We start from the raw sequence: 12,101 nt of genomic DNA, 5'->3' as shown, positions 1-12,101 counted from the left end.
AACATGGAACTGGAGGACATTATGTCAAGTGAAAAAAGCCAGGCAAGGCAACACAAATATTGCATGTTCTCACTCGTATGTGGGAGCTAAAAAAGTTGATCTCATGGAGGTAGAGAGTAGAATGATGGTTATCAGAGGCTGGGAAGAGAGGGTAGGGGATGAAGAAAGGTTGGTTAATGGGTACAAATATACAGTTAGATAGAAGAAGTAAGTCATAGTGTCTGATAGCACAGTATGGTGACTATAGTTACAAACAATTTGTATATTTCAAAATAGCTAGAAGAGATTTTAAATGTTCTCAACACAAAGAAATAATAAATGTTCTATGTGATGGGTATCCTAAATATCCCACTTTGATGCTTCCATATTCTATGCATGTATCAAAATATCACATGTACCCCATAAATATGTGCAAGTATTAGGCATCAATAAGAAAACTTTAAAAAAATAAGTAAAGATATACACTAAGTAACATAATTGATAGGATCTAATTGATAAACATTAAATTATATATTTTGAAAACAAAGAATACATCTTTTCAAGGGCTCGTGGAATATTCATCAAAATATATTAGGCCCAAAAAAGCCTCAGTAAATTCTACAGGTAAAAGATATTCTGTTATCATAATATAATCAAACTTCAAATCACTAGCAATTTTTTTAAAAAACTCTACCAAACAGATCTTTTAATTTTTTTAATTTTTATTGGAGGGGGTTGTGAGGAGGGGTGTTCAGTTGCCTTGCTTTGTTTTTGTTGAGACAGAGTCTCGCTCTGCCTCCCTAGGTAGAGTGCAGTGGCATCATCATAGCTCACTGCAACCTCTGACTGTCTCTTGCTAAGGCTAGTCTTGAACTCCTGAGCTCAAGCAATCCTCCCACCTCGGCCTCCCAGAGTGCTAGAATTACAGGCATGAGCCAACACGCGCAGCCACATCTTTTAAATTCTTAAGCAAGGCTTTCATAAGAAAAGGAAATTAAAACTGAAATTGCAAAAGACTAGAACCAAAAGTATTTTTTAGCTTTAAATAATTACATCAATATGAAAATGAAAATAAATGAATTAAGCATTCTACTCAAGAAGCTAGAAAAAGAGCCATAAAAAAAACTAAAGACTTTTTAAAGATAAATGTAGAAGTTATGAAATTAGAAAGCAAAAAAGCAATAGAGTTTTTAAATATATTCAAGGGCCAGAAGCAGTGGCTCATGCCTGTAATCCAGGGGTCCCCAATCTATGGTAAGTTGTATAATTATTTCATTATATATTACAATGTAATAATAATAGAAATAAAGTACACATTAATCTAATGCACTTGAATCATCCCCAAACCATCCCCCAATCCCCGATCTGTGGAAAAATTGTCTTCAGTGAAGATGGTCCCTGGTGCCAAAAAGGTTAGAGACCAGTGCTAATCCTAGCACTTTAGGAGGCCAAGGCAGAGGATCCCTTGAGGCCAGGAGTTCAATACCAGCCTGGGCAACATAGTGAGACCCTCTCTCTACATAAAATAAAAAATACTTAGCCCACCTTGGTGGCATGCACCTGTAGTCTCAGCTACTTGAGAGACTGAAGCAGCAGAATTGCTTTAGCAATTTGAGGTTGCAGTGAGCCATGATCATGCCACCGCACTCCAGCTTGGGCGATAGAGAGATCCTGTCTCTCAATCAATCAATAAATAAATTCAAGAACTAATTTTTGGGAAATAAAAAAGATAAGCCATCAGCTAACCAAATCACTGCATGGAGGAGGGGCAGGGAAGATAAAAAAACATAAATGCAAAAAATAAGAAATGAGAATAAATAGCCTCCATTGATCAAGGATAATGTTCTCAACTCTGCATAAGTAACAGAAATGTTCTCTATAAAGAGATAGGCTGTGGGCCAGGTACAGTGGCTCACATCTGTAATCAATCCCAGCACTTTGGTAGGCCAAGGTGAGAGGATCACTTGAACCCAGGAGTTCAAGGGAGACCTAGGCAACATAGCAAGACCCTGTCTCTCAAAGAATAAAAAAAAAATTAGCTGTGTGCTGTGGCTGCACCTGTAGTCCTAGCTACTCAGAATGCTGAGGCAGGAGGATTGCTTGAGCCTGGGAGTTGGAGGTTGTAGTGAGCTGTGATGACGCCACTGCACTTCAGTCTGGGTGACAGAGTAAAACCCTGTCTCATCAAAAAAAAAAAAAAACGGATTGTTAGAAGAGATAGAAAATCCAAACCACGAAGTGCCAGAAGGGGGACAAGAAAATTTCAAAGAAATACCCTCCAATTAAAAATGATTAAATTTGGCCAGGCACAATGGCTCACACCTGTAATCCTAGCACTGGGGGAGGCTGAAGCAGGGGAATTGCTAGAGGCCAGGAGTTCGAGACCAGCCTGAGCAAGAGTGAGACTCCTCTACTCAAAATAGAAAAATCAGCCAGGCATAGTGGCCTGTAGTCCCAGCTACTGGGGAGGCTGAAGCAGGAGGATCACTTGAGCCCAGGAGTTATGATAATACCACTGCCCTCTACCCTGGGGGAGACAGAGCAAGACTCTGTCTCAAAAAAAAAAAAAAAAAAAAAAATTAAAGCCAGTATCATTCTTAGTAGGAATATACTAGACATATTCCCAGTAAAGTCCAAAACTAGTTAAAGATGACAACAATCACCACTATTACTTAATGGGTGGTGATCGGACAAATCAGTGAAACTTAACAACAACAAAAAATGAGATACATAAATATCAGGAACATAAGTGATGCATGCCTATAGGCCCAGGTATTCAGGAGGCTAAGGCAGGAAGATCCCTTGAGCCCAGGAGTTCGAGGCTATAGTGCACTACGATTACACCTGTGAATAGCCACTGCACGCTAGCATGGGCAACATAGCAAGACCTTGTCTCAGAAAAAAATCAGAAAGGAAGATATTAAATTATATGATTGTAAACCTAGAAAACCTAAGAGAATCAACTGAAAACTACTGCAAACAAGACAATTCAGAGGCCAGGCATGGTGGCTCACGCCTGTAATCCTAGCCACTCTGGGAGGCCGAGGCGGGAGGAACACTTTAGCTCAGGAGTTCCAGACCAGCCTGAGTAAAAGCAAGACCCCATCTCTACTAAAAATATAAACAGTTAGTGGTGCATGGCTGTAATCTCAGCTACTGGGGAGGCTGAAGCAGGAGAATCACTTGGGCCCAGGAATTGGAGGTTGCAGTGAGCTGTGATGACTCCACTGAACTCTAGCTGGGGTGACAAAGGGAGACTCTGTCTCAAAAAAAAAAAAAAAACAAGTCAGACAAGTGACTGAGACCAAAATTATTATGCAAAAAGCAACAGCTTTCCTATAGTACAAAGCATAACTGATTAAATACCAGGATGAGGGAAAAGAGATTCCTGCTACATTAGCAAGCAAAGAGAGAAAAGATTTAGCAAACAGTGTGCAAGGACTGTATGAAAAAATCAATAACATATTACTGAGTAGCAAAAACACTCTTGAGTAGATCAACTTATATCTGACAGGAAAAACTCAATTTTATTAAAGATGTTAATTCTCCTTTCACTCATCTATAAACTTCAGGACTTCACAATAAAATTATCAACAGGTTTTTTTTAATGGGCAAGCAATAATATATAGGTATCCTAAAAAAAAAAAAAAGAAAGAAAAAAAAGAAAAGAGACTGGGCAACTAGTCAGATGCTTTCTTCACTCCTTATCCTGGAAAGAAAATGCTCTGGAGTGAGCATCACATGCGTAGTCCCTTTTCTTAAGGAACAGCTGGAAAAGGACTCAGCAAGGGCTCTCTTGACAGAGACTCAACCTTCCCCTTCCTCCAGATGCAACATCACTGCTGTACCGCCCGGGAAAAGCCACGAACCTGGGCAGTCCAGGGTCTTCAGGCAGAGAGATGTACACCCTGTGCTCCTGAGCAGCCCTCACCAGACACCGAACCTGCTGGAGACTTGATCTTGGACTTAGCCTCCAGACTGTGAGAAATAGATTTCTGTTGTTTATAATTACCCAGTCTCAGGTATTTCATTATAGCAGCCTGAACAGACTAAGATATCCCCCAGGGCGAGACATCACTCCAGTACCCACTTCCTTTCATAGCCTCGAACTTTGCCCAGCTTCTGCCCTGCAGATTGACTGGCCAAGGCTGCCTTGTCCTCATTAGCTATTGTCCATTACTGCAATGAGCCCTCTGAGCCAGAACCAAACTGGACTCACTTCCACCCCTCAACTCTAGCAACCCCACGGACCCTGGGGAGAGGGCCACAGACTAGACTGCTGGACCAGATATCACTGCATGTAGAGCCTGGAGCACTAAACTGTGGGTACTAGCAGGGGCATGTTATTTGCACCCCAAACTGTGGGGGCCACAGAGATCACAAGTATGCCCTTCACTCTACCTGCGTCCCTCCCACTTTCCCACCTGGCAAACTTGTGCTCATTCTTCACAAACAGGTCATGTCACCTCTTCTAAATCCTTCCAAAGCAGGTGAAGTTAACCACACCGTTCTTCATACCATCTCCAGGACTACTATGTACACTCCTCTATTATGGCTTATATCACATTCTAGAATAACTGTCCAACTGTCCAGTACACTGAAAGCTCCTTACAGACAAGGAGCATGTCTTTCATGTCTAACTCCCTCATCTAGCTCTCTACTCTACACTTTATGTTCTCTATAGTCCTTCTTTCCTTTCTTCCTTCCATATTTCTTTTCTTTTCTTTCTTCTTTCTCTCTTCCCTTCTTCCTTTTCTTTTTCTTTCTTTCTTCCCCTCTTCCTTCTTTCCTTCCTTCCTTCCTGACAGAGTCTCTCTCTATTTCCCAGGATAGACTGCAGTGGCATCATCATAGCTCAAACTCCTGGGCTCAAGCGATCCTCCTGCCTCAGCCACCCAAGTAGGTGGCACTACAAGCACACACCAACACACCTAGCTAATTTTTGTATTTTCTGTAGAAACGGAGTCTTGCTATATTGCTCAGACTAGTCTAACCCCTGGCCTCAAGCGATCCTCCTACCTCGGCCTCCCAAAGTGCTAGGATTACAGGTATGAGCCACCACACCCAGCCCATGGTGCTTTCAAACACATTAACCTTTCCAACTGTGGATAGACTATTAGAATGTTCTTCTTTATACTGGGCCAAAATCTTTCCCTTGGGATGTTATCTGTAGCTTGTGATATCTCTCATTTGACAAAGAGTTCCCTGATAGTGAAGTGCTAGCTCTTTGCCCTCCTCTGGTCCCAACCCCATTTACACAGAAGTAAATACTACTATAGCTGCTGCTGCTACGCTTCCTATTCTCAGGATACTCTCAAGGAAGCACCCTGTCAACCCCATTACATCATCTCTCTGGTGTGTTTGGTCTGTGTGTCTCTAGGGAACCAGACAGTTCAATTTATTTAATGCCATGTGATCTGCTGCACCCACATCATGGTTTATGGTCTTAATTTAATTTATTATAGACACTGTGACATGGCTCTCTTTTTCTGAAAAACAGGTCACCTCTTACGTTCGTTATTTGGCAATCAGCCCTCTCCTGGTTGACAAGGGCTGGAACTTTTTAATCTCTCTTTCCTAGTAATGGATAATATTTCTTCCTGCAATATGAATCAAAAACCTTAATAATGTTCATAGCCTTTGAGCCAATTAGTTCCACTTATAGAATTTTACCCTAAGAAAATGACCACAGATGTACACAGAAAGGGTTTATAGCAGAATTATTTATATATAATGGGGGAGATCCCAGTGGGGAATTTGTGTGCAACCTCTCCAAAGCAAATATGAAGGACGTGGTTAGCCACAGAGGATCAACAGGCCTGAGCCTAAAGTTGTAATGAAGTGGAGAAATGGTGATCTCTCCAGTGTTCAAAGGGATTGAGGTACAATATGCCCTGAGGGGCTTGGAATAGGCCAGACACTGAAACAGCGTCTTGCCTCTCTATTCTTGGGACCACCTCCTCTCCCAAGGGGAAGCCCTCCAGTTCCCTGGTCTCCCATCTATCTCCAAGACCTATGTGGGAAATTGCCTATTTCAAGGGCATCTCACAGGAGAAAGTCTAGAAGGATGGGTGGTCCATCACTCCCAATCCAACATGGCCCCACCTCTCCACTGTGAGTCACCACTCACCTCCCTTTCTCTTCTCCCTGGAGATCAGAAGCATCATTTCCTAAGCTTTTCTTGGGAGTTTCTCTCTACTTCTTCTCTGCCAGACCTGGGTTGAAGTGAACATAGGTAGCCCTTTTATCAACTCCCCTATAGCAATAACTTAATTCATAAATAATTCATATTATTTATTGATCAGATTCTTTTGATTGAAAGTGACAAAAACACATTCAAACAAATTTCAACCAAAACAAGAAAAAAGAAAAGAAAAGAAAGAAAAGAAATGGAAGAATGGAGAAGTCTTGGAATAAATGACTTTAGGTACAGCAGGATCCAGGAGTCCAAAAGATAGGGTCCTCCCACTCTTTACCTTTTTCTGCTTTCCCAGTGTTGGCTTTATGCTCAGGTTGTCTCTCCTTCTTCATGTAATAGCAAAGACGGGCACTAGCCACTCTAAACTTACATACCTTCCCATCCAATGATTCCATTGGTAGTCGTGGGGATGGGGGAAGGACAAAGGGTGGGGGGAGGGGTTCCTCTCCTTTGCTAGTTCCAGGAAATGTCTCAGAGAAGGCTCCAAGTGGTCTGGCTTGGATAATATGCCAACCCTAAGCCAACCACTGTGGCCAAAGGATCATAGATCCACCTGTGGTGTTGGAGGGTGAGGTAGGGCTCATCTGAATTTCATGGACTTAGAATCGAAGGAAAGTAGTACCCTTAAAGATGCTAGATAAAGAAAAAAGCAAGTTCTTTGCTCTTGACTGCCCCTATCCCAATCTCTGCCTGTCCTTGTACATAGTCAAGCTCCCTAGTCTCTCTTGCATTTGGTCAGGAGTCAATCCCCACAGACTAACAATTTTATGTTCATCAGGCAACCCAGGGTTCCAAAGCCACCCATCCCCGTCACGTAGTTCTGGACATCATATTTGTGTCTGCTTTTGTGTTGCAGCAAGCAGCAACAGTGGCTAAGCAGTAAGAGTGCTATAATTTGAAGTCTGACTTCACCCTGAGTGAAACCCACATCCCTTGCCTACTATAAGGCAGAGGTCACTGTGGCAGGCCCTGAACAGAAATAAGAACTCCAAGGCCCTGCAGCCACAGACACATGTGGTTATGCAATTTGTCCTCTGCACAAGCTTGGCTTGTCAAGCCAAGCATCATGATGTATCAGTCCACATCTGCCCGCAGAAAGGGTGCCTTTTAACAATGCTCTTTATGGGCTAACAACCGCCCTGCCTACAGCACAGATACAGAAAAGGGATGATTGCCCCAAGGCTGACATGAGAAGAATTTCAAGGCTTGAACTGTAGACCTGGGTGACATGGATTGAGTAACAGAGTTACTGCCTCCTGAAGTATTTAGTGCTTCTGGGTGTGATGTGGCTGGGGTATAGGGCAGTAAACCTGCAGTGCTGTGCTCCTCCAGTCTGCAAACATCTTGCTCCCCTGCTGACCGCCAACATGGCCAGACTCTGAGGGGAGCTTCTCGGTGAGTGACACAAGAGGCTTCCGGGAGCAGCAACCACCCACCTAGATGTACCCTTGTCTCATTCCTATCCTTTGCACTGCTTTCAGCTGCTTTGGGAGTAAACCAAAATGAAAGAACTTTGAGAGAGATACAAGTGGCCATTCTTACCCATCCACAACCCCAGACCAAATATCGTGATTCAGCCAAGCTCATCAACAAGTTGTGGAGGTTCCTGTCCAAACTCTGAAAATGAGTAAGTAAAGCTTTCTGGTGGAGTTACAGGCATGTCCAGAAAGCCATGAGGCCACATGCAGTGGCTCACGCCTGTAATCCTAGCACTCTGGGAGACCGAGGTGGGAGGATCACTTGAGCTCAGGAGTTCAAGACCAGCCTGAGCAAGAGTGAGACCTCATCTCTACTAAAAATAGAAAGAAATGATCTGGACAACTAAAAATATATAGAAAAAATTAGCCAGGCATGGTGGCACATGCCAGTAGTCCCAGCTACTCAGGAGGCTGAGGCAAGAGGATTGCTTGAGCCCAGGAGTTTGAGGTTGCTGTGAGCTAGGCTGACATCACAGCACTTTACTCAGGGCAACAGAGGCTCTGTCTCAAAAAAAAAAAAAAAAAAAAAAAAAAAGCAAGCCACATGTTGTCTCCACTGACACTTCTGTTCAGGGCTGAGTGGCCCCATCACATTTAGCAGAGTTCAATTATCCTGGGTCTCCTTGGAGGTAGTGAGGAGTGGGCCTGGGTGTCTATGTTGTTGCTATTGTTGTTGATGAATACAGAGCATTTATTATGTCTTGAGCACTATTCTGAGTAATTTACATACATCATCTCATCTAAATTTCACAACAGACCTACACAATTATCCTCTTTTATAAAAAGAAGAAGCTGAGGTTAAACAACTTGCCCATAATTACAGAACCACCAGCTAACTGAGGGACTTCCCGTAGTCACTCTCAGAGTCTCTCCTCTGACTAGAGGAAAGTCTATCAGCCCCAGCCCCGTATACTGAGATGTGTCCCTCCCATAGCATCTGCCTGTAGCATGATGCCGTGAAGAACTGGTGAAGTGAAATGGCAACTCCAGAATGTTCCCTGGTCTCCAACTCTCTGGTTCCAAAGGCAAGAAGTGCAGGAAGCCCAGCTCCATGACTTCACTCCTTTGCAGGTCTCAGAGCAGCTCTCACATGGGCAGGAGGTTACGCCATCTAGACATGGCTTTCTCAGCCATTGGAGTAAAAATTTAGTTCATATTGGCTGCAAGGTTCTCTGGTTCCTGGGGTAAGATTATTTCCATTATTGCATTCCAGGTTCTGCAGAAAATTCTAGTTTTTGCAGACTTAAATTGAAAGTTTAATGCCCTTGGAGGAGGACCAGATCCTTTTGGACTGGTACACTCTATTTTCCCCTTTGGTCCCTCCTTTGGCTCTAGAACAGCCTACTGAGTTTTCTCACATGAGACAGGAGGATCAGGCGAACCGCATGAGCAGTATAAGGTCGGAGTCAACAGTGTCAACAGGGCCCAGGTTCTGTCTTTCCTCTGCTCTACCCTGTTCATGGTATGGGCTTTGTCCTCAAGTAGACTCCTAAGGGACTGGCTTATTCTTGTATCTGTTTCTTTCAAATGAATGAAAGCTTCCCAGAGGCCCCCAGCAGACACCCCTCTTTGCCCATCATGAGCAAGGAGAATGGGATCACCATGTTTGATGAGGAAAACCCCCATCTATTACTTAGCACAGCAGCCACCTGAGACCCCCACCCCTCACGGAAGACCTACATTAGCATATGACTAACCTAACACTTGGCACATTAGCATACCACTAACCTAACATCTAGCACATCAGCATAACACTAAAACCTAATTACCTGGTGCTAGACACTAACCTAACACCTAGTACATTAACATATCACTAAACTAACATCTGGCACATCAGCATAACACTAATCCTATTGCCTAGCGCAAACACTAAACTTACTACCTAGCGGGCATTAGTCACCTGAGACCCCTCCCCTTGTATCACCCCAACTTAATAAAAATGGGAAAAATTGGGTAGACGGTGCTCAGAATTTGGTGGCGAGACCCCTCTGAGCCTGCCGGCAAATAAACGTTGATTCTCCGACTCTCTGTGTGCCGCTCGGTTTGTCCTCGGGACCACTCGCTGTAATACTTGCCATAACATGTTGAGCTTAGGCTCAATAAATGCCAAGGAGTTAACTAACCTGACCACTTTAGCCTTCAAATTTAGCACCTGTGAGTTCATCAGGGTAGCAAAGCCAGGACAGGATAACACATTGCAGAGCCCATCAGTGTTGTAACAGTCTGATCTCAAGCTCACCCTCTATTCTTTTTTTTTTTTTTTTTTGGATTTTAATATATAATGGTCTTTATTTACAACTTTATTGGCAAAAAAGAAGAGGGTAAACTTTTAAACAGTTTAACACAGGGCATTGTAGCTGATTCTGTCAGATAAAAGTAGTTCCATTTTAAACACCCATCTGATTGCCCAAAGATAGACAATACTGAACCTGCATATTCTTTTGTGAAGTACAGTGCTCTTGTTTTAGGCTTTTAGGCAGTCTTTTAAACATATAAATACAAAAGAAATTAAATCACTCATTAAAAACTGTGTCAAATGAAGGGTATTTTAAATGTAAATTTATGTTGTTCTTGGTAATAGCACATGCCCAGTGAAAACCAAAAGCTGGAAAAGCAGTCACACTTCCTACTTGAATGGATAATTACAACGATCAATCATTTTCTGGAATAACCATTATATTTTCAATTTACCATGAACTACTCTGAACTTACTATGAGATGTAGCCAAAGTCAGAAGAGAAGAGGTAGGGAGAGTATTCCTTTTTTTTTTTTTTTTTTTTTCTGGAGGAGGCTAAGCCCTCCAGAATCAGCATGGGAAATAAACATCCTGTTCATTCTAGGCAGAAAATAATTAGTCAATTTCAACTCATGCTGAGCTGACTTAATTTTTTCATTGACTTGTTTGATGTCATTCTTCTAAATCGAATGTGTTTAATTCTTCTTCTAGTTCGTCCAAATCCTCCCCAGTAAAAAGATTTTCATCAACAGGAACAGCATCGATGGCTCCATTTTCCTGTCCCTCACCTTCGTTGTCCTCTTCCAAATCACTTCTTTCACCATTTTCAGCCGGACCTCTAGAAGCTTCACTTAATTTATTTTCATCTTGATCTGAAGTACATGTGCTGAATCTTTCAAGACTGGCTACCGTAATACCTGTCTCATTTACATCTCTTGGGATATACAGGCCTAAATCTATGTCATTTATGCTCACTGAATCATCAACCTCATCACCACCTGTTCCCTGGGTGTAGCAGTTGTCATCTGCTTCCTCCTCCTCCTCCTCATCATCATCAACCAGTTTAAGAAGAAATTCAAACGCCTCTCGGCCCCTGATTACTAGTGCTTTCCCTGCTTTGAAGTCGGCTTTCCTTCTTTTCATATCTTGTTCAAGTTTATCAATCTTTTTTGTCTTTTCCTTTTCTTCCATGCAAGATTCTAGAGTGATTTTGGTAACATTTGGACCTAGGGCAGAATGCTCTCTTTCAATTAGATCTTCTAATGAAATTTCATCTTCTATCTTTTTTCAACACAAATCCAGGAGGAAGTGCATGACAATACATGCAAATATCACCCACTCCGGGGCATACTCAAAACCAGCCATACTTGTTGTTTTCAATAGCTTCAAGGAAATGCTTGCATACTGTTTGAGTTTTTCGTTTTTTCTTTTCCTCCTTACCGTGCTTCCTGTTTACTACTTCTTCCAGCTTTTTCTCATCCCAATTACCCACAGTATCCTTTTCAAGTTCTTCATCTCTTGCATCAATGTAAACCCTTCTCTTTTCAATTTTCTCTCCAGAGTCAAGTCATGAGAAAACTTACACTTATCTCCTTTAGTACACTGTCCTAGCTTGAAGAATGCACATACCACGGATTTGGAATCTGCACCTTTACTTATTTTTTGAGCAGCAACTACAGGTTTGAACAGCTCATTTAGTTCCTGCAATTCTTTCTTCTTGTCATCTTTCTTCCATTTCTTTTCAGCTTCACTCCTGTGCTACCTGACGTGGATTTTGCTGACCAAATTTAACTTGATGTGTGACAGCCTTGATAAACTTCTGTTGCTTCGCTCCTTTCTTATTCTTTAAACCAAAAGTTTTGTCTTCCATAATCTTCTCCTTTTTCTGCTCCGCCTTTTGAGCCTGTTTCTTGGGGGACATTGTGGAGACAGATGACACCAGCCACAGGTAAGCGCAGCTGGATGCCGTCAGGGGATCTGCCCCTGCAACAGGAGGCAGAGGAAGACCCAGGCGCACAGATAGTGAGTTGCTCATTCACCCTCAACACTGCCTTTCTGACAGGTCGGTGCCGCAGAGCACTGCGGGTAGTGAGGAGAGGCGCCTTCTTCCTCTGTTGGAACATCTTTGCTTTGCACCCCTTAAGCCACTCAATGGTTTGGCAAGCCTGGAATAGCTTCTCATACACCTCTTATAACAGCTGAACCCCAG

General features: G+C 42.7%; 1 protein-coding gene and 1 pseudogene across 1 annotated transcript in view; both read right to left on the bottom strand.

Moving 5' to 3' along the window:
- SLC4A8 (solute carrier family 4 member 8) overlaps nt 1-8,291 on the bottom strand; it is an 85,975-nt gene extending 77,684 nt beyond the window's left edge. The window contains exon 1 of the mRNA XM_069491565.1: nt 8,201-8,291. Within this exon, the coding sequence (XP_069347666.1) occupies nt 8,201-8,245 (45 nt within the window). The 5' untranslated portion in view covers nt 8,246-8,291. The remainder of the gene's footprint in view (nt 1-8,200) is intronic.
- A 2,273-nt stretch (nt 8,292-10,564) lies between these two features.
- Nucleotides 10,565-11,813, bottom strand: LOC138397092 (zinc finger CCCH domain-containing protein 15 pseudogene; annotated as a pseudogene).
- Nucleotides 11,814-12,101: the final 288 nt, after the last annotated feature.

The sequence above is a fragment of the Eulemur rufifrons genome, chromosome 16 (assembly GCF_041146395.1).
Source record: "Eulemur rufifrons isolate Redbay chromosome 16, OSU_ERuf_1, whole genome shotgun sequence".
In the NCBI taxonomy this organism is placed as follows: domain Eukaryota; kingdom Metazoa; phylum Chordata; class Mammalia; order Primates; family Lemuridae; genus Eulemur; species Eulemur rufifrons.
Note: the sequence above shows the minus strand (reverse complement) of the source record. Positions and strands in the feature narration are given on the sequence as shown.